The sequence below is a fragment of the Pagrus pagrus genome (assembly GCF_965226575.1).
Source record: "Pagrus pagrus genome assembly, chromosome: 21".
NCBI lineage: Eukaryota > Metazoa > Chordata > Actinopteri > Spariformes > Sparidae > Pagrus > Pagrus pagrus.
Window position 1 is genome coordinate 4,803,181 of NC_140208.1, and position 25,112 is coordinate 4,828,292.

Sequence of the window (25,112 nt, forward strand, 5' to 3'; positions counted from 1 at the left end):
CCAGTGGCTGGTGTTGATCTTTCTGTAGCACGACACAAAAGGGTTTTTACTACAGTTTACAAAGTCTAAGCTGGTAATTAAGAGATTTTGGTCTGGACAGTCTGCAGCAGAGCCTGACAGATACACGATTTTGGGGGGCAGATGCCGATATTAGGGAGTGAAAAATCTGGATATCGTTATATTTATGTTAAAGAAGGATAAACTCAAACGGGAGATTTTCCACTATAGACATTTACATTGTCTTCCTGCTGCAAGACTCAAATAGGAAAATTTTAAGTCTGCACACCTGGAAAAAAACAGTTGACTGTGTTTTTCCGCACACATTCCTGCATGACTCAAGCCGCTCCGTCTCTCTCCAGGTGGCAGGGGAGCGCTACGTTTACAAGTTTGTGTGTGAGCCCGAGGCCCTCATCTCCCTGGCCTTCCCCGACAATCAGCGGCCCAGCCTGAAGGCCGAGTTCGAGCGCTACGTCAACGAGGAGGACACGGTGCCGCTTTCCCACCTGGACGAGGGGGTGCCCTACACCGCCGAACAAGCCCCCCAAAACATGGGCCCCCAGCCCTACTCCAAAGGCTACATGTACTAAAGCCAGCCCCCCACCCTCTCCTCTTTCCTCCCCTCCACCTTCAGAAATCTTCCTGTTGTACCGACCCATCATCATACACACCCCCTGAAACCCCCATGCACCTCTTGCACATGCCCACCCCATCCACTTGTATATAAGGCTATGGTGTTTTTGTTTTAAATTAATCTCATTAGGGATTTTTTTGTTTTGTTTTTTTTTTGTTTTTAAGAGCTGCATTCCTCTCACATCTGAGGCCTATTCGATCCATAAACATGACTGTGGTTGAAGAGATTGCTTAATAAATACCCATAATAATACCCAAACTGAAGTCCGGGCTATTCTTTCCTGTGTTTGTGTTATTAATCACACATGTGGGGTCTTTAACTTGTCCCTTGTTTTCCCCTTTTCTGAGTGGATAATCTCAATTTAAGAGAAATTTCACCATAAAAACCATATTTTTTTCCTCTTAACTGTCGTGCTATTTATGCATCTACATTGTTTAGTGTGAGTTTTGGAGATATCGGCTGTAAAGATTTCAGCCTTCTCTCAAACTAGATGGCGCCAAAAAAAACCCATCAATGTCTCTTTCCAGAAACTGCTCACAGACATTGTTGTTTCATGTGGGAGCTATTTTCTTTCTGCATCACCACGCAGATGGAGGCGTGTATCTACTCATGGACAAGAGGCTTGTTCCTCGTCAGCAGAGGATGTAAACGTTAACGTCATCCTCCTCGGCTGAGCTGCAACATTAACTAGCTTAGTTAAGCTAGCCTGTTGACTATTTGTAGTATTTTTTTGCCATCTAGTTCCATTATATTGAGAGAAAGCAGACATCTCCAAAATTTGGCAACTCCCACTGAAATAATCTAGATGGATAAACAGCAGTACAGGTAAGAGGAAAACTGTCTGGGTGAACTGTCCCTTTAAGAAATATTCTTATTTGCCGTCTTGCTGAGGGTTAGATACGAGGATTGATGCCTCTCTCATGTCTGTAAATGTAAATATGAAGCTACTCCCAGCAGCTGGTTAGCTTAGCTAAGCATAAAGACAGCCAGCTGTAATGTTTGTGAACTTTAAGAGAGGTAGCAGTCATGTTGTTACCTCGGGACAAATCAGGACTAATGGTGTCACAGTTTCCAGCCTTTGTGCTAAGCTAGTCTGCAGCTTCATATTTACTGTAAGAGACAAAAAGCAAAAGGAGCACATTTCCCAAAATGTTGCACTATCCCTTTAACCGAAACAGCATTCAGACAAAATCGAGTATCGCTGTGAAAACACCGGTCCTCCCATTAATTTGACTGTGGGTATTGCGTTTAGGCTTTGGCGCTGTGGACCGTTGAGGACGCCGAAAAAAAGAAGAAGCGGCCCTGCAGAGAAAACTCACGCCAGAATCAACTTTTGGAGAAAAGCAACCCGACATCACGCTGTGATCATGAAAGCCAGCCATCAAACCGGCTGGTCGACAGCATTAAAAATAATCCTATTACGCATTTTAAGTTGCCACATGAAGGCGACACGGCTTCGCAATTTTTATAAATATATCGGCAATACTTTGAGCGGTAATTGTTCCAGTATTAAACTGCTGTAGCAGCAGGATCCAGGAGAAGAAACAGAACCACCAATTATCCTGAAATAACAGATGATGTCTCCACAAAGCATCATAGATCCAGAACTCCTCCACCAAACACGAGGAGACATCCATAATCTCAAAAGAGCAGCAAAATAAACACGAGCCTACTTTTTCAAACTGCAGTGGTTTGCTCACACAAATGGGCCGTATAATGACGCTCCGACACCGCCGCACTAACTGCCGCCGTGCACGTGCATTGATTATTTCATATATGTCCATATCCAATCAGACAATTAAGAAGCAGAGGCAATTAAAAGTGCATCCAGTGTTTATGTGTAATCACCAAAAGTGAACATCAAAGTTACAATGAAAAAAAAAATGAAGTCACTTATATTTCAAACATTTCATAGAAAGTACAAAATAGGAAATATTGACCGACTTAAGTGTTAACACCTGAAACTGGTATTACAGAGCGAATGAGGCAAAATGAAGCATCACTGAAGTAATGTAAGAAATCTTAAATATTATGAAAAACATTCCGATAAGACGTTTATCTGCGGTTTATTTACAGTTTGGCTTTAGCAAAGCTTAATGACGATATCTAGCCAGGTGTCCTTGTCACATCTGGCTCAATGAGTCCGACCTGGTGTAAAGTTCAAAGACACCCTCAGCGGCGTCTGAAGGCGCGGGAGATCCTCCAGGCGTTGGGCTCCTCGTAGCGGTTGTAGAGCGGCTCCAGCTTCTGCTGCCTCTTCTGGTAGCTGAGGCGCGTCGGGTCGCCGACTCTGTAGAAAGCCGGAGCAAGGTCCACCAGCCAGCGAGGGTCGATGGTGGTCACCTCCCGCATGTACTCCTTGGTGGTCAGCACCAACTCGTGATACACAAGCCTGGAGGAAAAGTAGTGACAACAAAGTACAGTCAGCAGAGATTAGTGTTTTTTTAAAATTAAAATAAGTGTTAATAGCTCCAACAGTAATCACTGTTATAAAGTGTTTGGTGTATTAACCAACGCTTATTACAAGGATCTACTGTAAAGCATTACAGAAAAGGATGATTAGATTCACTGATTATCATCATCATCATTTCAACAAAGAAATAATCATAAAAAAAAGCAGAAAATAGTGAAACCCTCCCATCACAGACTCAAAGCCAAAGTTATTAAATTTACAATTATATAAAACATTAAAAAAACAGCTTTAATTTAAGATATAATAAATGAACATTTGACCATTTTAATGAGAAATGACTGAAGTTGATGAATCTTCTGGCTTCAATCAACTTATAAACTAATGCTGCATTGCAATGCAACATTAACAGCTCTTAGTGAGGCTCAGATGATGTGGGATATGGATCTCAGTCAGGACGTACCACTCTGGCTGTCGGTTGAAGAGAGTGCTGGAGGGGTGGAGGTACACCACCTGCTGGTCGATCAGGGTACGGTACCCGTCGTGGGGGTGCTTCCTGGCTGCGTTCCTGAAGAAACCGCTGCAGATGGCTTTCTGGACCCGCACCGTAGCTTTTCCACAAGACACCACGTCCAACTTATGTCTAAGGAACATTTAGTGTTGATTAAGATTTGTATACTCGATGTAAAACAGACAGCAAACACTGAAACACACAGAGATAATCCAAAACAAAGGGTTAAATCACAGCTGAAGTTCATACCTGTCCATGATGCTCAGCATCTGCTTGCGGATGTCCTGAGCTCTCTTTAAGGAGCGGGCCTGGATGAAGTTCTCGAAGCACCACGGGTTGGAGAACTTGTTGTTCTTCCAGGAGTTGTAGACGGCCAACAGCGTGAGGTGGTCTCCCTCGAGCTGGAAGAACTTTGTCTTCTTCTGGTCGGCGAGAGCCTGTTTGTCCTGAAAATGGAATGATGGACAAGGTTCATATGACGTCCTAAGAGTCTGGAAAATGCTTCACTAAGTGAAAACACCTTGTTAGTCTGATCATGAATCACTTCATGTGAATGCGTAAGTCTAATCTGATCCCATCAGTCACGTACCTTTGGTCTGTAAAAGATGTTCTGGACGGACAACATGGAGACGATGGTGAGCATCTCTTCACTGCAGCCCAGATGGACGGACATGATCAACATCTTACACAACATGGGCTCCAGAGGGAACTCAGCCATCTGAACGCAGAGACAGGTGTAAGGTATCATCAATGTAATAAATGCCTTTAGAAGGTTATAATGCTACAATCTGTCTGAGTGCCCGGATCTCTCTACGCTCCTCACCCTTCTTCCCAGCCGTGTGAGTAAGCCTTCATCATCCAGAGCTCCCAGAGTGTAGAGCTGCTCCATGGCTGTGATCAGAGTCTCCATCGGAGGAGAGTCCATGAAGTCAAATGCCAGGAGGTCATTAATACCCATCGCCTGGGAGACGGGAAGAAAATAATCATAAATGGGGAACATATAAAGACAACTAGTTGGGCATCTGGAAACATAACGGTGATTATTTAACCAAAAGCAGTTGGACCGATGGAAATGATTCACGGAGTCGGTACTTTACCTTCAGAGACAGCACAGTGGAGGCCAGGTTGGTTCTCTGGATCTCAGGCACATTCGATACTAGCATCTCGTCTCTGTAGGCTCTCTCAGTGTACAGCCTGTAACACTTCCCCGGGCCGGTTCTGCCGGCTCGACCGGACCTCTGCTTGGCCTGGGCCTGAAAACAGAACAAGGCATCTTTAAATGATTATGCAGGAATAAATAAATAAAAAATACCACGTAGGATGAATGTTAAAATGTTTACTTCCAAATGATGAGGACCGACCTGTGATATGGGAGTCACCACGAGCTGGTCGATGCCCGTCTTGGAATTATACACAATCTGTTTGACAAAGCCCGGATCCACCACGTAGTAGATGCCATCAATAGTCAGAGACGTCTCAGCGATGTTTGTGGCGATGATGACCTGGCAGTAAACAGAAAAATGAGTCAGTCATGAACTACTCTTTAAGGTTTATCATCAGGTCTGTGCTGCATTTAATAAAAAGGCTTTCATCACACAGTAAAGATAGGCGTTTTTAAAAGTGCTATTTGGGATAAGATCGCTCAACAACTCAGAGCTTTAATTGAATCCAGAGCATTTTACTACCTTTCTGCTGCCTGGAGGTGCAGGGTCGAAGATCCTGGTCTGCATCTCACTGGGCAGAGCAGAATAAACTGGCAGAATAATCAGCTCAGGAACATCAGGCCCAAGTGACTTCATACGCTCGTACAGGAGCTCACAGGCGGTGTCGATTTCCTCCTGTCCGGTCAGAAACACCAGGATGTCACCTGGACAGAAGGACAGGGGTGAAATGAAACAACACTAAGAAATATCCTCTCCCAGGACCAAAGTGTTCTGCAAGGGGATGTATAATAAATAGTCCATAATTAATAAATAGCCCTGACAGCGTCTGACAACGTCCCTGCAAAGGATCCCTGCAGAGACAGACCTCTTTGTTATAGAAAAACATCCTTTTTGTTTAACCAGAAACAGCCAGTATGACACTCGCCAAACCACCAGACTCCATTTACGAAAACAGTCATTTTAACATCATAAAAAAAAACGAAAGAAAACAGTTCAATCAAATTTGACAGAAACAAAATAAAACTGGGCAAAACCATCCTGGTTCACATTTCCATTGTTTCAAGAATCAACAACTCTGGTTTGGTCGAAATAAAAACCTGACGTCACTGCGTTTGATGTGGAAATATCAGGAGAGGAGGGAGAGCGAGGTCAGAGGGGGGAAAACAATACTCTTACATATAATAAGGTGAGTTAAGGGCTTATTTCAACCAACCTGGAGTTGGTGATTGTTGGAACGGTGGACGAAACTGAGATGGATTTGGTGAGTTTTATGATAAAATTACTGTTTGTGTAAGTAGGAGTTTAAAGTGAGTCTGGTGGATTAAGCAAGAGTAACATTCAGGCTTTTTGTGGTCGAACAAAGAGGATTTTATTCTTTAACAAGGGAATCTCAGAGGTCTTTCTCTGTAGGGATCCTTTACATAATGCTGTCAGACGCTCAAAAGCACTTTTAGTGGAAAAGACAAAACTCCCTACGAGAGAGTTTCAGGGTGTTTCTGACAGAACCGTACCTGGGGGCTCAGTTAGATGGATCTGCATAACAGTGATGAGACCGGCGTCCAGGTAGTCTGTCTCAGGCTCTTTGGTGTAGAGAATCTCCACCGGGAAGGTTCTCCCTGGGATGGTGAAGATGGGAGCTTCAAAGAAATACTGTGAGAACTTGACGGCATCCAGCGTAGCTGAGGACACGATCAGCTTCAAGTCTTTGCGTTTCTGTATCGTCTAAAAGAGACAGAGGAGGTTATTTCATGTGAAATAGCATTTTTGGTACAGAGTTAGGTCTTTGGTAGAATGTTAAATACCTTCTTGAGGAGGCCAAAGAGCACATCGGTGTGGATTGTTCTCTCATGAGCCTCATCCAGCATGATGAGGGAGTACTGGCTCATGTCCGAGTCCACCAGACACTCCCTCTGCAGCATACCATGGGTCATGTATTTGATTACCGTCTCTGTGCTGGTGCAGTCCTCAAAACGGATGGTGTAGCCCACCTAAAATTAATGTTCAAAACATGTCTTACAAAAACTTGTATGAAATGTATCGATGCTACAAGAGAGAGGACAGGCTTTTCAAGACTTTTGTGTCCAGAAAAAGAAGCTCACTCACTTCTTGGCCCAGACGGCAGCCATACTCCTCAGAGACTCTCTTGGCCACCGACATGGCAGCTACACGACGGGGCTGCGTGCAGCCAATCTTCCCCCTGGAGGTGTAACCAGCCTCTGCCAGGTACTGAGTGATCTGGGTGGTCTTACCAGACCCTGTTTCTCCAACTACAATCAAGATCTGATTATCGTGGACAGCCTGTCAGGGAAAAGAATGAACTGTTATTAAAGTGTCTTAATAAAAACTGAGGAAATTGTGCATGTTGCAGGTTGTAAATCGGCTTTATGTCTTTCGAGACATCTTTCATGGCCAGTTTTCCAATCAAGCTATCTGATACCTGAACGAGCTCCTCCTTAAGTTTGAAGATGGGCAGACTCTCCCTCTGCTGCAGGATGGAGAGCTCTGTCTTCTTGCCATACGACACCTGGTTCCCACCGAGGGCGTATCTCTTCCACGCTGGCAGATCGATGGGCATAGCGCCGATGCCTCTCATGTTGGCAGCGATCTGCCTTCCTTCATCTGTGCGGGAGAGGAACAGAGAGTCCGGAACGATGTCAAATTCTGGCAAGATCCATCCGAACCTCCCAGAATCTACTATTTTATTTAATCAGGATGAACTGCAACGACAATGAACTTCCCAACAAGATCTTTTTGCATTAACTATGAGTCAGAGGTTGTAACTGGAAGGATCTAAGCCTCCGATATTCCCTCAGGCTACGGAAGTCACAGTGCATTATGACTGTGTGTGCCAGTGTAAACTCAGAGGGAAGCCAGATAATCATCTCCAGTCATGCTGTGGTAACAATGTAACAGTGTAATAGGCCTGGCACAGGACAGATGGTTAAATTGTATTTTCTAAATTTTAAATCTCTGACACAACATGGATTGACGTTATAATTAATTTCCGGGTGGAAGTCATATTTGTCCACTGATGCCTGAAAGTGACAGGAAGAAGTCATCCTGTCGGGGTTACACAGCCGCATTTATCACAGTGTTTGCTGGATCAATACAAATGTGTACTCCAGGTCCTTACAGTCAGGCATCGGGTCTATCCAGTTCTTGTTGAGACCGGTCGGGATGCAGTCCATCTCTGCAGCGCGGGCCGCCTGCTTCAGCTCTCTCCTCTCCTTAGAGAGAGCGTTCTGCATCATGGCCGCCTGAGAGAGGGAGCCATCTGGATTCTAAAGGACAAAATTAGAGAGATTGTTGACAGATGACGACAGATGATGATGTGAGAGAAACAAATAGAAATGTTGTCAAATCGTTAGCATAGTAATCCCAACAAACTCCCAGGTATCTAATGTACAGAACGTCATCTGTTGATTTGTGGACTAGTGTTTTGAAGCCTCGAGTTTTGCATTTCAGCTGTTGCCTTTGTAGTTTTTATGGAGACAGAAGTGACCATATTTGATCAAGCGGGTGAAGCTGGGGAGGAGAAGAAGGCTCGCCTTTATGCCGCCTTTGTTTGTTCACACTGAGCCAAGAAGCGCCGGCTTAAAGCCGCTCTGGTGTGTCATTTCATACAGCATGCCGGCGTTGCAGAACCAAAAGAGGTTGCCAAAGACACTACCATTTACCACGTTACTGTTATTTGGTCCTGTAACGTTGCTTTGGGGGACATTTCTCATCACTCTTGATGAGTGAAGGCTCCGTTTAGTTGTCAGACTGTGAACACCATCAGACTGACACACCCCTGTCCCACGCTGCCGGCTTTTCCATTAACACAGACGCCGCCTCGCCTGTGCTGCGGCTGTTACTACCTCCAATGGTGGATCGGAGGCCTCCACCTCTCCATCTCCATCTACTTCACACAGACAGCAAGGCGGAGTATCGGCGCATGATTCCCGCATTGAAAGGGCAGTGTGAATGGGATGTCTGGATAAATACCTTCACTATCTTCACTGGGCTCATGTTCGTGCTAAATTTAGTCTGTCCCCTCAGGAACGGCGGCTCCTCTTCAACCAGGTCGATCTCCACATCTTCATCTGAACAGGGAAAAGTGACAGAAGAGACATTATCATGCAGCCTGACCTTAATTTTACAAAAACTAATATTAAAGTGTAAAAAGTTTTACCTTCATCATCATCAGTTTTGGGAAGGATTCCCGTCTGCTCGTCAAATTCTGGGAACTCTTCTTTAGGAAGGACGTTGGCTGCGATCATCTGAACGGGAGAAAAGAAATTTTTAATATAAACTGGATGTTTAAAAAAGAAATATGTCACAGAATCTGTTTTACATCTGTGTGAATGTGTTCGACGGACACCTGTTTAATCTCCCACTTCTCCAGGTCAGTGATCTTGGTGAGCCGCTTGCGTTCTGTTGGGTTATCCTCTACTTCCAGGATGGTGGCTTCAACAGGCCGGTCTGGGTTCCTCATGGCTTCGTCTCCGGTGACTCCAGCGTCCAGGTTTCGTCTCCGGTTGGGGTTCAGGTCCTCCCCCGTCTCCTGGTCGACATCCTGGGGACACATGACCACTCATTTCAAGCTCACATTTGACAAACCAGCAGGTCGCAGTTTTCACTTCATCTTACAGTTTAGCGTTCAAACCAACTTCTCTTCTCACCTTCATGCTGAGGCTGGCTTTGGTCCCGGTGAATGACAGCACTTTGACCTTCACCTTCTGGCCTTTGGCGACTACATCAGCCACATTGGCGACACGTCCTTCTTTGCGCAGCTCAGAGACGTGCACCAGACCCTCCCAGCGTTTTCTGCAGACAATGACAGTAACACACAACAGGCTGGCATCAGGGAGCAAACACCAAAGTATATTACAGGCAGATAATGATTTAAACTAATCTGAGTGTGACATTAAGTATCATCTGGTGGATGTTTGTGATATGCAACCATGCGGGCACATGTTTTTGAGCCCACCAGGAAAAACAAAGACATATTTCTTGCTGTTTTGGTGTGTATGGATGTAAAGATGACATCTTGCCCACCAACCTGAGACCCTCCAGCTGCACAAAACAACCAAACTGCATAATACTGCTGATTTTGCCATTGTAGATGTCGCCCACAACAGGCTCGTCCGGCGGAGGCCGATCTACAAGTCTGTCTCGCCAGCGGTCAGAGTCTCTGTCGTCCTTGTTGTTGTTGTTGTTGTTGCTGTTGCTGTTGTTGTTATCATCATCTTTGCGTGGGCTCGGTGGACGGTCACTCCAGCGAGACGGCCGTTTCCTTTTGCGCTTTGGGTTTGTGTCTCCGTCACGATCTTTTGAGCGAGAACGGCTTCGCTTACGTCCGCCTTCTCTGTCTGTGTCTCGACCTCTGTCACTGTGCCTGTCAGACCCCCGGGAGCAAATGACACAGAGAGAAGTCAGATCTTTACTCCAGATGGTGCCAGTGTGAGGCGGTTATAAATAGGTAATTCCATTTTAAAATATATCATAAATTGCTGGATCAGCGAGAGCCACTTCTCCTCCAAATAGCTCTTTTTTTAATTACCTGTCAGCAGAGCTCGTTCCACAGACATTTGGCATAAGCATCTCCAGCTCCCTCATGGCTGCAGCTGCAACTTGCTCATCATCTTTATCTGGGTGTCGCGGTGGAATCTGATGGGGAGGTATAAAAAAATAATGACAGCTCCATAACTCCATAAATACCACCAACTGCAGTTCCTCTGAAATGTGTTTTCATGCCATTCCTGATTTTTCCACTGACAAAGAGTTGAATTTTATTTTTAGAAGAGAGAAGACTGCCTCTCAGGAAAGTAGAGCTGCAATAATTTATAGATTAATCAATTAGTCGTCAACTATTAAATTAACTGCTAACTATCTATTATCTATTAAATCGGTTTGAGTATTTTTTTAAGAAAAAAAGTCAAGGAGTGACTTGAAAAAGCTCGAACACATACAGTCCTACGTTGATTTCCTGATTTATCTTGAAAAGCTACAAGGAGAAGCCTGCATCTTTCCCATCAGTCCAAAGTCCCACTGTGTCCCCAACCCAGAGGTTGGAAGTAACAAAGCACAAATACTTTGTTACTGTACTTAAGTAGATTTTTCAGGTATCAGTACTTCACTTGAGTGTTTTATCCGTACTTTCTCCTCCTTACATTTTCAAAGCAGGTTCCTTACTTTAGTTTGAATACATTTAAGGGGTCATGCTGCCTTCTCAGCATCACAAGACTGATTTCAACCTGTTATTGTCTCTGTTGCTGCTCATGACACTTAACCAAATACAAAATTTTGCTATTTGACATGCTGGGGATGAGACTCAACAATCAACTATCTCTGTGGTGCGTTTATGGACAGCTGGGACAAATCCTTCTGATTCTACCTTTAAGTTTAATAGTCTTGAATAGTCAAAATTACATTAATATGATGTGAGGTTAAGTTAGCTTTGCACAGAAATGGACGGTAGAGGGGTGCTTTTTACTTTTATACTTTTCAGCGCCTGTACTTTCATACGTTTGCGTGAGTAAAGAAGTTGAATCAGTACTTCTACTCTTACCAGAGTGTCTGTACTTCTACTTGAGTAAAGATGATGACGTTCTGTACATTAAATACCTGGGAGTACATTGGGATTACTATGCAATTTTCATATCGTGCCATGCTTAAAGCAAATGTCTTCAGATGAGCCTCACCGTCCAGGCTGCAGCGTCTGGTTTACATAAAGCAGGGTATTTCTCTTTCAGCTGGTCCTGCTCACTCTTGACCTCTGACTGAAGACCTGCCACACACAACAGAGAGGAGGTTATGCAACAGGAAACCTACAGTTATGAAAAGTAATGTATCATGACATCTAATACTGGTCTCTGTACCTTTACTTGTAGATGGTGAGGATCGCATGGTATTAATAAGTCTAAGTAAGTTACCAACGAGGGTGTCCTGAAAAAAGACATGAGGGTTTAGAGATAAAAACACAAAGCAACAAACATGAAGATGAAGGTGTTTGATCAGTCAGCTGTGAACTTACTGTAAAATCTGCTCCATTTTCACACAGAACTGCTTTAAACTCATTAAATGTTGGGTGTTTATCAGCCAGACTGATGATGAATTCAGCTGTAAAAAACAACAACTAGTGTTTAGCCCCTCATGCTAACTTAGACACAGTGTGTTAGCATCATCTTGCCTGTTTCAATAGCAATAGCAAGTTAGCTAACTTAGCTACATAGCTGAGAAAACAATGCTGTCGTGTATCGTAACGTTACCCAGATCTTTCTCGCTTATTCCCAGATGATTCTCCAACTCGGTGCACACCTTTGACACCAAAGATAAATATTCCAGACGTTTGATTTCGTCCAAAGCAGCCATTTCTTCTGTTTATGTTAGCCTCAACCGGAAGTGGTTCTTCTTCGCTTTCTTAATTTGCGCTCCAACGACGTGTGTCAGTGCTGCTGCTGCCCCCTACCGGCCAACAGGCAGACAGCAGTATTTACAGTCAGGACTGTGGTGTGTGAGTGTTTCTATTCCAGGCTACTTTAGGCTACATTTATACTTTTGTACATATGTACTTTTTACACTACTACATTAATTCCACTGCTACATTACCCAGTTACTTTGCAAATTAAGGGTTTAACATAAAAACATACATTTTATCAGCAGGATGTACTTGAAGTATCAAAGAAAAATGTTCCCTGCCAGTGTTTTACTATTATATCAGATGCTTTTGGATTAATATTACTGCTACATTAATCTGTATACCACATTTTACCGCTGTAGATGTTTAAGGTTGAGCTCATTTTGTACCCTGCAGGATAGTTTAATCTACAACAATGCATCATATTCTTTAAGGTCATCATATGGTTTTTAGGGTCACTGTCCAGAGAGAACCAGCTAATCCAAGAGGGTTTATAAATATGAATAAATAAAAACTTTCTCAACACATAAAGGAACACTTAAAGAGGTCATTTTATGCTTTGTGCCTTTCCTTTAATGTGTTTTGAAGCATTTTTGTGCATGTAAATGTCTGCAAAGTGAAAAAGCCCAAAGTCCACGCCAAAGGGAGTTACTCTCTTCCACAGAAATCACTGCTCCTACTCTCATAATTTACTCAACACTTTTAAGACTTCCAAGTCTTTTTGTATTTTGACATTTGCAAAGGGACCGTCTCCACTAACTGTGCACAAATTTACACAGACAAAATGTCTTGCAATTATGTTTTAGATTTCACTGAGTTTGGCAATCAGAGACCCCTTTTTACTCTATTTAAATGTATTCGCTTAGATCAGGCACTCATTTAACAAGTATTGTTTTTATGTGAAGCAGATGAGAACAAAAACATGTTTCAATTGTTTTATGTGGCAAGTAATAGATATTTAGGACCTATTACATTAACATTCAAACCCAGTAAATCCTGTTCAATGAATTCTGGTTGTTGTTTTTACGCCATTTTTAAAAAATGTCCCAAACTTTTTTTTTTTTTTTTACTACTTGTGGCTTTGCCCTCTCGGAAGAGAAAATGTCTCCATCTACTGTACATGTTCATCTACTCAAAGGAGCTACAAAGAACCATCTTTAACTGATTGTGGTCGCCCCTGCAGGAGGTCGTGGCAGAAAGTAAACTTTGTTTAAGCGCCGTACCACCAGACTACAGAGCAGCTTATGGTCTCAGGTTATGAGACTCCTCACTTCATCTGCCCTCTGCCGTTGAAAACAGTCACATTTTTGTAACTTATCCAATCCAGATAAGTTGGAATCCAGCCCAGTGACAGGTATTTAAAATACCATAACCAATTAAAAACTCACTGAAGTACATTTAAAGTTCACAACAAAACCAAAGGATTTAAGAAAACTTTTTATGCATTTAATGGGGACACATTTTCATTGTTCCACTGGCATGTATAGCAAAGCGAGAGACTCAGTTACACATACAAGAGCGTGAAAGTTGTCTCAGTCATAGTACAAAAATCTATCGAACATGTGCTCGTTCCATCCTGACAGTCTGACATCAGAGTATTAACTAGTGGAGCATCAAGGTCCAATAACATTTCGAACCGGGTCTTTATTTAGGCGAAACATATGCTGTCACAATTTACACAGTCAACATAAATTAGTCCACTGTTGTGCAGAATCTCCTCACAGAAGATCTTTAAACCTGCTGTCTCAAAGGACACGTGGAAGTTTGTTTTAGTTCCTGTGTCAGTGCTGTGGAAAGTAAAGGGCTCCAGATTTTCTAAAACAATGAAACTAAAATTCCCACTTTGATTCAGGAACTGCAGGAATATATACGATGTGTACAAATATAAAAACAGGAGTGAACACACAGCTCGAAGCTGAGGTCGAATCACATCTCCAGAGCTGGCAGAAGATGACGCATCCAACTTCCTCACTGTAGAAACGTTTTTGTTTTGTATCTGTGGCATCACACACACATCAACGGCGTCTGAAGGCACGAGAGATACGCCAAGCGTTGGGCTCCTCGTAGCGGTTGTACAGAGGCTCGAGACGCTGCTGTTTCTTCTGTTTGCTGAGGCGTGTGGGGTCGGACACTTTGAAGAAGGCGGGTGAGAACTCCACCAGCCAGCGGGGGTCGATGGTGGTCACCTCCCGCATGTACTCCTTGGTGGTCAGCACCAACTCGTGATACACAACCCTGAGGATGAGAGAGGCACGATGTCACAAAGCTGTTTTTACATCTGGAAGTAAACTGTTTATAAAAGGAGAAATGTTGAACTGATGAGTCGTCATACCACTCAGGCTGGCGGTTGAACAGAGCGCTGGAGGGGTGGATGTATACAACTTGCTGATCTATCAAGGTGCGGTAGCCCTCCTGAGGATCCTTTTTGGCGGCGTTCCTGAAGAAACCGCTGCAGATTGCTTTCTGGACCCGAACTGTGGCTTTTCCACAAGATACCACGTCCAGTTTATGTCTGAAGAAAACAGAGCACGTTGATGAGAAACCAGTGCTGCAATACGTTTTGTGACTAGTGGTTAAACTCGGCATCATCAGTCCGGACCGGCCTTGGCTTAATTCTAAATCTTTCACATCAGCTCAACCCTACCGGTCATCTTATCGATCATACCTGTCCATGATTCCCAACATCTGCTTGCGGATGTCCTGGGCTCTGCGCAGGGAGCGAGCCTGGATGAAGTTCTCGTAGCACCAGGGGTTGGAGAACTTGTTGTTCTTCCAGGAGTTGTAGACCGCCAGCAGGGTCAGGTGATCACCTTCAGGTTGGTGGAACTTGGCTTTCTTCTGGTCAGCCAAGGCCTGCTTGTCCTTGAACACAAAAAGAAACGAACGGTCAAATGATGAGGGGACAAACTGTCAGGATATGATTCATAAACTCGAGTAGAATTTTTTTAAAAAGCAAAGAAAGGGAAATTCAAAGTTGACGGAGCATGTCTTTTCAAATTAAAGGCTCAACTGTCATTTTTTAATAAACTTCAAGCTGTTCTTTACTTTATGCATAATGGACACAAAACAAACTGACAAGTGACGAGCACAGCAATGTTGTATCCCTATAAATCAAGACATGAAATAAAAACACTCCCCGTGATCCTAATGAATCTTGACTAGAGTCTTCAATCATTACACATAAAGCTGTCCACTCAGGACATTAAATATAAAGTTTAGTGGTGGGCGTACTTTAGGCCTGTAGAAGACGTTCTGCACAGACAGCATGGACACGATGGTGAGCATCTCTTCACTGCAGCCCAGATGGACGGACATGATCAACATCTTACACAACATGGGCTCCAGAGGGAACTCGGCCATCTAGAGGACACACGCAGAGAGAACAAACGATGGAAATAATTAGAGCGATGTTAAAAGGGTTAGACGAGATAATTACATTATTCAAACTACAAAGAGCATTAATGTGATGTGATGCAGATTTATTCTCTTGGTTATCGCAGCTGAGGGGAAAGTAAAAGCATCCCTCACCCTTCTGCCCAGACGTGTGAGTAAGCCTTCATCATCCAGAGCTCCGAGAGTGTAGAGCTGCTCCATGGCTGTGATCAGAGTCTCCATCGGAGGAGCGTCCATGAAGTCGAACGACAGGAGGTCATTAATACCCATCGCCTGTGGGAGGAAACACAAGTGTAAGCAGAAAAAATGGTTTTAATGAAACTTTTTTTCCTTTTCTATTTATGGATTTTTACTTCACTCAAATGCCACAAGACAAGCGATGATGTGTCAGTTCTCTCAGATGAACTTGTTCCCATTCCTTTGAGATCTAAGCACCACATTTCTACCTGGTGCTCATCCTGAAGATGCTGGTTGCAGAATGATCGTTTACCTTCAGAGACAGCACAGTGGAGGCCAAGTTGGTTCTCTGGATCTCAGGCACGTTGGTGGTCAGCATCTCGTCTCTGTAGGCTCTCTCAGTGTAGAGCCTGTAACACTTCCCCGGGCCGGTTCTGCCGGCTCGACCTGCCCTCTGCTTGGCCTGGGCCTGAAACACACGTTTTTAAACAATCCAGTAAGCCGATATATCAGAGGGCATTCGCTAATCTTCTTCCCTGAATATAAAGTTCATCATAAAAGCACTGTACCTGTGAGATGGGAGTCACCACCAGCTGATCGATGCCTGTTTTAGAGTTGTACACTTTCTGCTTGACAAATCCAGGATCCACCACATAATAGATCCCATCGATGGTCAGAGACGTCTCTGCGATGTTCGTGGCAATGACCACCTGAAGCACACAAATACAGATCATTCCACATTTGCACATATATATTTTAAAGCACATTAAAAACATTAAAATGCCTGGTTCATAGACTTTGAAGAGTGAAAGTATTCGAAAAGGACTTGAATTATAAAGTACCTGAACCAAAAAAGCCTTCATCATCACGTCTAAAATTGTTCGTACATGGTCTATAAATGGCAAACTTGCCATGTTAGGTAAAGTGCAACAGTGTTTGAAAGATTGCCGTTAGATGTTGTCACCTTTCTGCTGCCTGGAGGGGCGGGGTCAAAGATCCTGGTCTGCATCTCACTGGGCAGAGCAGAATAAACTGGCAGAATAATCAGCTCAGGAACATCAGGCCCAAGTGACTTCATTCGCTCATACAGGATCTCACAGGCGGTGTCGATCTCTTCCTGTCCAGTCAGAAACACCAGGATGTCGCCTGGACAGAGACGAGGGACGAGACAGATTTTATGAGGACCGTTGTCGGGGTCTACTGGTGAAAAGAAGACCTTTGAAGATTTTAAGTCATACCTGGAGGTTCGGTCAGATGAATCTGCATGACTGTGATGAGACTGGCATCCAGGTAGTCTGTCTCAGGTTCTTTGGTGTAGAGGACCTCCACTGGATAAGTTCTTCCTGGGATGGTGAAGATGGGTGCTTCGTAGAAATACTGAGAGAACTTCACAGCGTCCAGTGTGGCCGATGTTACGATCAGCTTCATGTCTGTGCGTTTCTGTACAGTCTGAGACAAACAAAAAAAAGACTCAGTATCTCTTTTTCTTACCCATCAAAAGCCTGAATAAAGAAGCATTTTCTCATGTTGCTTACCTTCTTGAGCAAACCAAAGAGAACATCAGTGTGGATCGTCCTCTCGTGAGCTTCATCCAACATGATGATGGCGTACTGGCCCAGCTCAGAGTCGATCAGACACTCTCTCAAGAGCATACCGTCTGTCATGTACTTGATCACCGTCTCAGGGCTGGTGCAGTCTTCAAAACGGATGGTGTAACCCACCTGCAACAAAACATAATCATATTAGCCCTCTGGAGATCAAACCATCACTCATCATCATTAAATGTGAGCACAGTGAAGGACAGATCTCTCACCTCCTGTCCGAGACAGCAACCGTACTCCTCAGAGACTCTCTTGGCCACTGACATGGCGGCCACACGACGAGGCTGCGTGCAGCCGATCTTTCCCCTGGTGGTGTAACCCGCCTCCGCCAGGTACTGAGTGATCTGTGTGGTCTTACCGGACCCCGTCTCTCCGATAACAATCAGGATCTGGTTGTCATGAACAGCCTGTGGAAGATTAACAGGAGGAGACAATGTTAAACTGTTAAAAAAAACAATCCCTAGTTGCAGCCCTGTACTACAGATGATGTTACCACCTGCACTGTGGCCTCTTGGTACTGTATTTTTACTTTAACCACTTTTTAGCTCAGGCTAATTTATGTCATACTTCATTTTGTTTAATTCTCTTTTGTGTGTTGCTGATGCAGAAATCTGGTAATTTACAGTCAGCAGATGTTTCCCTTTAGTGCATCTCAAAGCATCAACATCTGTTTGTTAAAGGATAATCACATTTTCAAAAGAACCTCGTCAGAATCATTTCTAAACTCTTCTGTGAAGCATTAAAGTAAATTGCTGACAAGTCTCCTTTGGGTTTTGTCTTTAAAGTGTTTTTGAGCGAACCTGAATGAGCTGCTCCTTCAGCTTGTAGATTGGCAGACTCTCCCTCTGCTCCAGGATGGAGAGCTGCGTCTTCTTTCCGTACGAGGCCTTGTTGCCTCCAAACGCATGCTTCTTCCACTCTGGGATGTCATTGGGCATCATGCCAATGCCTCTCATGTTGGCCGCAATCTGCCGACCATCAGCTGAAAAAGAGGAGCAGAAGTGTGCTTGATAAAGAATAAAAAAACCTGCGTCTACATTAAACACTTCCACTAAAATCTCATCACATCTTTCGTGACGTCACTGACAGATCCGTGCGGTTATGGCAGGAACACGTGGACCCCTGGAAACTCTAGACCACCTGAGGCCATAAAGGACATATAAACACACCGAAGCGTGGCAAGACTATTCCATCCGGCCTGAAATGGAGATGCAGGAAGCCAGATACCAATCTGTAGTACTGCTGAGCCTGAGGGGTGCTGTCTGCCATCATGGTCTCATGTATGACTCAGACTGGTTTTGATAAAATGGGTCGAACACACCCACACACTGCATTCCAAAATGGATTCTGATAATCAAAGCTGAAGAGCCAGAAGCAAAGATAAAACTCTAATATATAATTAAATAAAATCTGAAGATGCACAATACGACAATCAATATGCAAATTTCCAGCTGGCAGATGTTTTTATGGCTGCAAACTGATGGGAGGAATCGCACTTAACAATCAACATCTGCGCCTCAGAAATGCATCGGGTGCAGATTAAGTCATTTCTAACCGTCTGGCAGCGGGTCGACCCAGTGTTTATTCAGCCCCATGGGGATGGAGTCCATCTCGGCCTCTCGCGCTGCCTGCTTCAGCTCTCGTCTCTCCTTAGCCAGAGCGCTCTGCATCATGGCCGCCTGAGACAAAGAGCCATCTGGATTCTACAAGCGGAGGGAGACATGAGTGTCCGTTTTACTACGCTGCAGGCACAGTGTGTATTTTCACTGAACAAGAATAATCAACTTCTTTCAAGAAATAATCACTATACTAAATATTTCAATGCCATTTAACATGTTCAGACGTATACTGCACCTTGACAATCTTGACGGGGCTCATGTCCATGCTTTGTTTAGTGTGTCCCCTCAGGAATGGAGGTTCCTCTTCAACCAGCTCAATCTCCAAATCTTCATCTGAAAAGCAGCAAACGATATCAATGAGCTTGCCGTCCACTGCAAGTCGTATTTCATACAAATGTAATGCAAGACACACGACTACAGACAGAAATATGGTCCAGGCATGTATGCAAGATTATTTTCAGGTGTTCCTGCATTCAGGGAATGTATCACCTGGAAATCATAAGACAGAACAAGCACGAGCTGCAAGCCTCAGTGTTGCAGCCTGCAGGTGCTACAGCATGAAATAACAAGAAAAAGCTGACACCTGCTGCTTCGGTTGACAGACGGACATTGCCACTGACAGAGGCACAGCCACAAGCAGCAAAAAACTAATAATTTAATAACATAATTGATTCAAACACTTCAGATGATTTAAACTGAAGAAATATTCATGTCATTCAAGTCTTATTCAGGGTTAAACATGCTTAACAGCGCTGTGTTCGGACATAAGGGACCCTTTGTGCGTTTTACTTAAGAATCATTTCTTACCTTCTTCATCATCGACTTTAGGAAGGATTCCTGTCTCATCGTCAAAATCGGGGAACTCTTCTTTGGACAAGACGTTGGCGGCAATCATCTGAGGACAGACGGAGAGCATGAATACTTCCGTGTGGTAAAATAAACCTTCAAAGACTTAAACAGAAATCCATTCTCTAAATACCCACCTGTTTGATCTCCCACTTCTCTGGGTCAGAAATTTTGGTGAGCCTCTTTCGCTCCAGGGTGTCGTCCTGCTCCAGCTCGGGGGCGTGGCCCAGGTTCAGGTTGCTCGGCCGGTCGGGGTTCCTCATAGAGATCTCCTCGCCTCCGTCTGGGCCTACGTTTCTCCTCCTGTTGGGGTTCAGGTCCTCTCCCGTCTCCTGGTCCACATCCTGGCAAAGAGAGGAGGAAAACATAAGACTGTTTACGTTTTGCCAATTCAGGGGGGAAAAGTCGACCCAGAGAGAAAACGAACAACAAGGATCACACAAAGAAATCTGAAGATGCTCCTCCTGAGTTCTGCTCACACATAAATGTGAACTGTTTATTCTCAGTTCTTCTTACCTTCATGCTAAGACTGGTCTTGGAGCCGGTGAATGAGAGCACCTTGACTTTGACTCTTTGGCCTTTGCTGACAACATCAGCCACATTTGCCACGCGGCCTTCTCGCCGCAGCTCGGAAATGTGGACCAGCCCTTCCCAGCGTTTCCTACATGCAGAGAACAACGACATGGTTGACTTAACTGGCAGAAACTGTAACTTATGCTCCATACATGAAATATTTTGAGTTCTCAGTGAGTTATGTCATCAACGCTTGTGTTGTTGACAAGAAAACCACAGTTTGTAAGGTCTGTGCGTAGCATAAGCTTCACATCTGCTGTGCACACCGCAATTACAAAATAGAGTCACTAGATGGCAGGTACCCTCTCACCTCTGACTTCTTTTGTTTACATTTAGTTTCCAAATGACTGGTGACACAAGTTATTGTTACATATATATATGATGTTAATAAATTATTTAAATGTGACAACAAAGGCCTTAGTATGGTACATTGCAAACAAGTCAGGTCAGTGTTGTGTTAACACCCCTCTGATGACTTTGTACTGACCTTAATCCCTCCAGCTGAACAAAGCATCCAAACTGCATGATGCTGGTGACTTTGCCGTTGTAGATGTCCCCTACAGAAGGCTCCTCTGGCGGAGGACGGTCCACATGTTTGTCCTTCCAGCGGTCAGAGTCTTTGTCTTGGTCTTTTTTGGGGCTAGGTGATCGCTCACTCCAACGTGAAGACTTGTCTCTTCTTTTGCCGCGATCTCTATCTCTGTCTCTGTCTCTATCTCTTTCTCTATCTCTGTCTCTTTCTCTATGCCGCTCACGGTCTCTGGAGCGAGACCTGGACCTGGATCGGGATCGAGAGCGGTGTCGTCTCTTCCTGTCCTTATCCCGATCTCTGTCTCTATCCCTGTCTCTGTGTCGCTCCTTTTCTCTGCTTCTGCTGCGACTTCGGCTGTGGCGTCTGCTCTTTTCTGACCTGCGAGAATTAAGTGAAAAAGTACATAACAGGTAAACCTCACAAGCCACTGCTGACATAAAAAAGGTTTCATTCATACAACAAACTTGAAAGTAGAAGTGCATATTTGCCAATTGTGGTTTTGCTTCCCTAACAAAGCAAACGTTACATACATGTTTTTATATCAAAGGGTAAATGAATCTTACCTGCTCTTGCTGCTTTTGGTCTCCGTCCCACTGACACTGGGCATGAACATCTCAAGCTCTTTCATGGCATCAGCTGCTACTTTTACATCATCTTCATCTAGGAGCTTCTGAAAGAATCAAACAAAAGACTAAAACGATTAACTGTCGGCAACTTTGGTTAGTTTTTCAACCAAATAAATGTGATGTTATTTCCAAAGAATGATTTCAATAAAAATTTAACTAAAGGAGGAGTTGCAACTCAGAGGCAAACTTCTGTCACAGGTACATTGCTCCCATTTTTAACTTTGAGAACACACACGGCAAAATGCAGCGTGAGCTTCAATACAAGTCCACCACAATTAAAAACATGTTGCACAACTTTTGGCTTCAGCAAAGTGTTAACAATCAGAGCTGCTGGTCTCTCTCAGGGGTTAATACTTTGTAATGAAGCCCAATAAAGATAATCAGTCCACGTATAAAGACCTTGTTTTGTATTGTTTGTAGTTGTGGTATTACAAGTCAAACAGGCAGCATTTACAAATATTGTTTTAAAGCCACGTACCCTCGGTGCTGGATCATTTGCTCTACACAGCGCAGGAAACAACTCCTTCAACTTGTCCTTTTCGCTCTTCGGCTTGACCTCCTCTGAGGCTGAAAGTCAAGGAAACACCACATGACATCGTACAAGAGAACCACAGATGTGCAGCAGTTACAATGACACAACACAAAAGGAAATCTAAACAGTTTTTTCAGGTAACATATGCTTTTTATTGGTGTAAAGAGCTGAATCTATACAACGCCTGGTCCAATTTTAATTGTTAGAGTACTTAAACAAATGTACTCTTGTCTACTCTGAATATGTAATCATCATTTCTGTAGTAGACTATAAAATGTATTGACTACAGTGTCACTTTTGAGAGGGGCAAGACGTAGTGTTATGTAACGTAATGTTTTAACAGCTCAACATTTACGTCAACTCACCTGTGCTCGTACACGCCTTGGATGGAGGTCGCATAGTCTGAATGAGCCTGAGCAAGTTACTGATGAGAGAATCCTACAGGGAACACAACAAACCGTTTCAGTCACGAAGTACTGTTAGCTAGCTAACTGCTACCGTTAGCTTACACCACTTTATGTAACTACTGTGGCGTAAGCGTTAGACTTACTGTGAATTCGGCTCCATTTTGAAGCAAAAGAGCTTTGAATCCATCAAACGCCGGCTGCTTCTCCGCGAGGTCGATGACAAATTCAGCTGCGGAGGGAAGAAACAACAAGTTACCAGTGAACAGTTAAGCTAACAGTTAAGCTAAGTTAGCTAACTCGTAGTTTCGCACTAACGTCGATCGAAACCCACTCTACCATAGAAATAAATCGCTTTAAAATCTTACTGAAACTCCACCAACAGTTCGCAAAGTACTCAATCCGCAAGTAAAACACGCCAATCTTAAGACAACACTGTGGCGAGCTATAAACAGCTACTTAGTTAGCATGAGCTAGTTAGTTAGCCAAGCTTTTTCGTCTTAGCGCGGGCACAAAATACAAACCTAAATCCTTGTCACTTATCCCCAGATGGTTGTCGAGCTCCGTGCAGACCTTGGACACCAGAGACAGATACTCGAGCTGCGAGAGCTCGTCAACGCCACCGTCTGCCATCGTCCACGAGTCTTGTTTTGTTCAGGGAAGCTAAACGCCAGCAGACATACTGGATTTAGGTCAACTTCCGTATCTTTTCGAACGTGCTTCGCTATTGGTTGACGTCATTACGTCATCACTAGCGACACGTTGGAGTTCACCGGTGTTGCCGCACGATGGCGCTAAAACCCCTTATGACCACATGTGCGGTGTTTACAGTCAAATGTGGATTTGTCTCGTGTGTTTTGGCAGCAGACTGACAAAATCTGTGTTTTATAAGAGTGAAATCAAATCTCTGAGGTATATCACTTAAACACGAAGTGAAATAAAGACTCGGCCTGCGTTGCCTGGTCCGTGTTTCGTGAATTGCATATGACTTGCGTAAATGTTTTCCTGCAGATGTTGGCAGAGATATGGTCCTTTGCAACATCTTCTGCAATACTGTAGAGACAAAAACACACGTCTTAAACTCGTTTACCAGTTTATGTTTAATGTTCAGTGGGCCTACAGATACAGCGATGGTCCTCGGGGTGCAAAACGGGAGCGACGTTGTGTCTGGCATGGCCTTGTTGTCTAAATAATTTGCAACAGTGGGATGAAGAATTAAGTAACTCTGGACGGTTTAGGATATTTTTAGTCGTAGAAAGGGTTATGCTGCAGATGTGACCCAAGTGAACTCCAATAAAGGGCCATAAGTATGTGAAAAGGTGTATTTTTGGTCTGGTGCAGATTTTTGTGGTTTGGGGCTACTTACAATTAAGGGGAAGTCTTAATGCTACAGCATACAATTATACTTTAGTCAATGGCGTACGTCCAACTTTGTGGTAAGTGTTAAGGGAAGGCCCTTTCCTGTTTCAACACGACATGAAGAAATGGTTTTCCCAGCTTGACTGGCGTGCACAGAGCCCTGACCTCAAACCCAGTCCAACACCTTCGGGATACACTGTAATCCAACTTGTTCCTGACCTCACTTATCTTCTCACGGGAGCAAAACTCTGCAAAAATCTTCCCAAAAGCATCGAGGCTGCTGAAGGCACATACCGTATTTAAAAGGGCAACTTCTACACATTAAAGTGTGTTTACAAGGTCTTGAGGAGCACGACTGAATATGTGAAGAATGTGGTATTAAGCCTTTTGTGGCTCCAGAGGAAGCTGCGTGTAATCTGATTAATTATCTCCAGTGATGTCACATAGTTGGCAGAGTTGCATTGTGGGTAATGTAGGCACCAGCTGTTAAAAAGCAGTCCAGCAGAGGTGGCAAGAGTACACACATTCTGTACTCAAGCAGAAGTACAGATATTTGTGCAAACAAAAAGAGGCTCTGGTAAAAGTAGAAGTACTGCTTCAACTTGTTTACTCAAGTAAAAGTAATAAAGTACTGGCTCTGAAATGTACTCAAAGAATAAAAGTACACAGTGTCACTTGCAAGGAGTCAACATACTTTTTTTTTATTTATGTAGCTTAGAAATACATACTTGGAGTCGCAAGTTACAAAGCGTTGAGCAAAAAAATTTAATAAAATAAAATAAACTCACTCAAGACATGAACTCTGTCTCCTAGTCTGCAGTTTATAGCAACGAATCACTCCGTGCAGTCTTGAGCACTTAGCTCAGGCTTCCACTTCAACTTTATCTCGGTTTTTTATCTCGGCCGGTACACAAAGTGTCACTGCACGCCGGTGATTCATGGTTTTGCACTCGCTAACAGGTTTTTGACTCGTGGAGGAGACTTGGAGGTGTTTTATTGAGGGAGAAAGTGTGGAGCGGTTAATCAACACTGCGTATTGTATCACTTTATGTGTGCTGTCAGGTGTATGGTGTTTATGTCGGGAGTACAAGAAGGTATGCAGGACGTGGAGGACGGGCCTTCCTCCCCTTCGTCCTGGGATAACCCTTTTATATATCTCCCTGCACATCCTTAACCCTTCAACACACACACACACACACACACACACACACACACACACACACACAGCCCTCTGTGTGTTTACTCTACATATTTCTCTCAGTCGCTGCCTCGCTGGCTCTCCCTCCTCTCAGACCCCCTGCCTCTAATCTCTTTATTAAATTTAATCCTAATT

General features: G+C 43.9%; 3 protein-coding genes across 3 annotated transcripts in view; 1 reads left to right on the forward strand and 2 right to left on the reverse strand.

Moving 5' to 3' along the window:
• Positions 1–880, forward strand: part of etv4 (ETS variant transcription factor 4) — a 39,080-nt gene extending 38,200 nt beyond the window's left edge. The window contains exon 12 of the mRNA XM_084342282.1: positions 360–880. Within this exon, the coding sequence (XP_084198408.1) occupies positions 360–587 (228 nt within the window). The 3' untranslated portion in view covers positions 588–880. The remainder of the gene's footprint in view (positions 1–359) is intronic.
• Positions 881–2,446: 1,566 nt separating this feature from the next.
• LOC311250529 (ATP-dependent RNA helicase DHX8-like) lies at positions 2,447–12,106 on the reverse strand. The gene is made up of 23 exons (XM_084342281.1): positions 11,969–12,106; positions 11,734–11,819; positions 11,579–11,645; positions 11,402–11,487; positions 10,261–10,367; positions 9,760–10,095; positions 9,380–9,524; positions 9,079–9,273; positions 8,890–8,977; positions 8,703–8,800; positions 7,849–7,996; positions 7,153–7,334; positions 6,819–7,013; positions 6,518–6,703; positions 6,227–6,437; positions 5,238–5,419; positions 4,914–5,054; positions 4,650–4,805; positions 4,376–4,513; positions 4,142–4,270; positions 3,802–3,998; positions 3,505–3,684; positions 2,447–3,023 (listed from the first exon to the last, which is right to left on the reverse strand). The coding sequence occupies exons 1-23, from the start codon at positions 12,069–12,071 to the stop codon at positions 2,804–2,806; spliced, it is 3,576 nt and encodes a 1,191-aa protein (XP_084198407.1). The 5' UTR covers positions 12,072–12,106; the 3' UTR covers positions 2,447–2,803.
• Positions 12,107–13,995: 1,889 nt separating this feature from the next.
• LOC311250528 (ATP-dependent RNA helicase DHX8) lies at positions 13,996–23,127 on the reverse strand. The gene is made up of 23 exons (XM_084342280.1): positions 22,945–23,127; positions 22,567–22,652; positions 22,382–22,454; positions 21,963–22,051; positions 21,422–21,528; positions 20,814–21,236; positions 20,270–20,414; positions 19,891–20,097; positions 19,715–19,802; positions 19,143–19,240; positions 18,844–18,991; positions 18,089–18,270; positions 17,501–17,695; positions 17,223–17,408; positions 16,926–17,136; positions 16,652–16,833; positions 16,257–16,397; positions 16,001–16,156; positions 15,646–15,783; positions 15,349–15,477; positions 14,783–14,979; positions 14,450–14,629; positions 13,996–14,352 (listed from the first exon to the last, which is right to left on the reverse strand). The coding sequence occupies exons 1-23, from the start codon at positions 23,051–23,053 to the stop codon at positions 14,133–14,135; spliced, it is 3,690 nt and encodes a 1,229-aa protein (XP_084198406.1). The 5' UTR covers positions 23,054–23,127; the 3' UTR covers positions 13,996–14,132.
• Between the last annotated feature and the right edge of the window lie 1,985 nt (positions 23,128–25,112).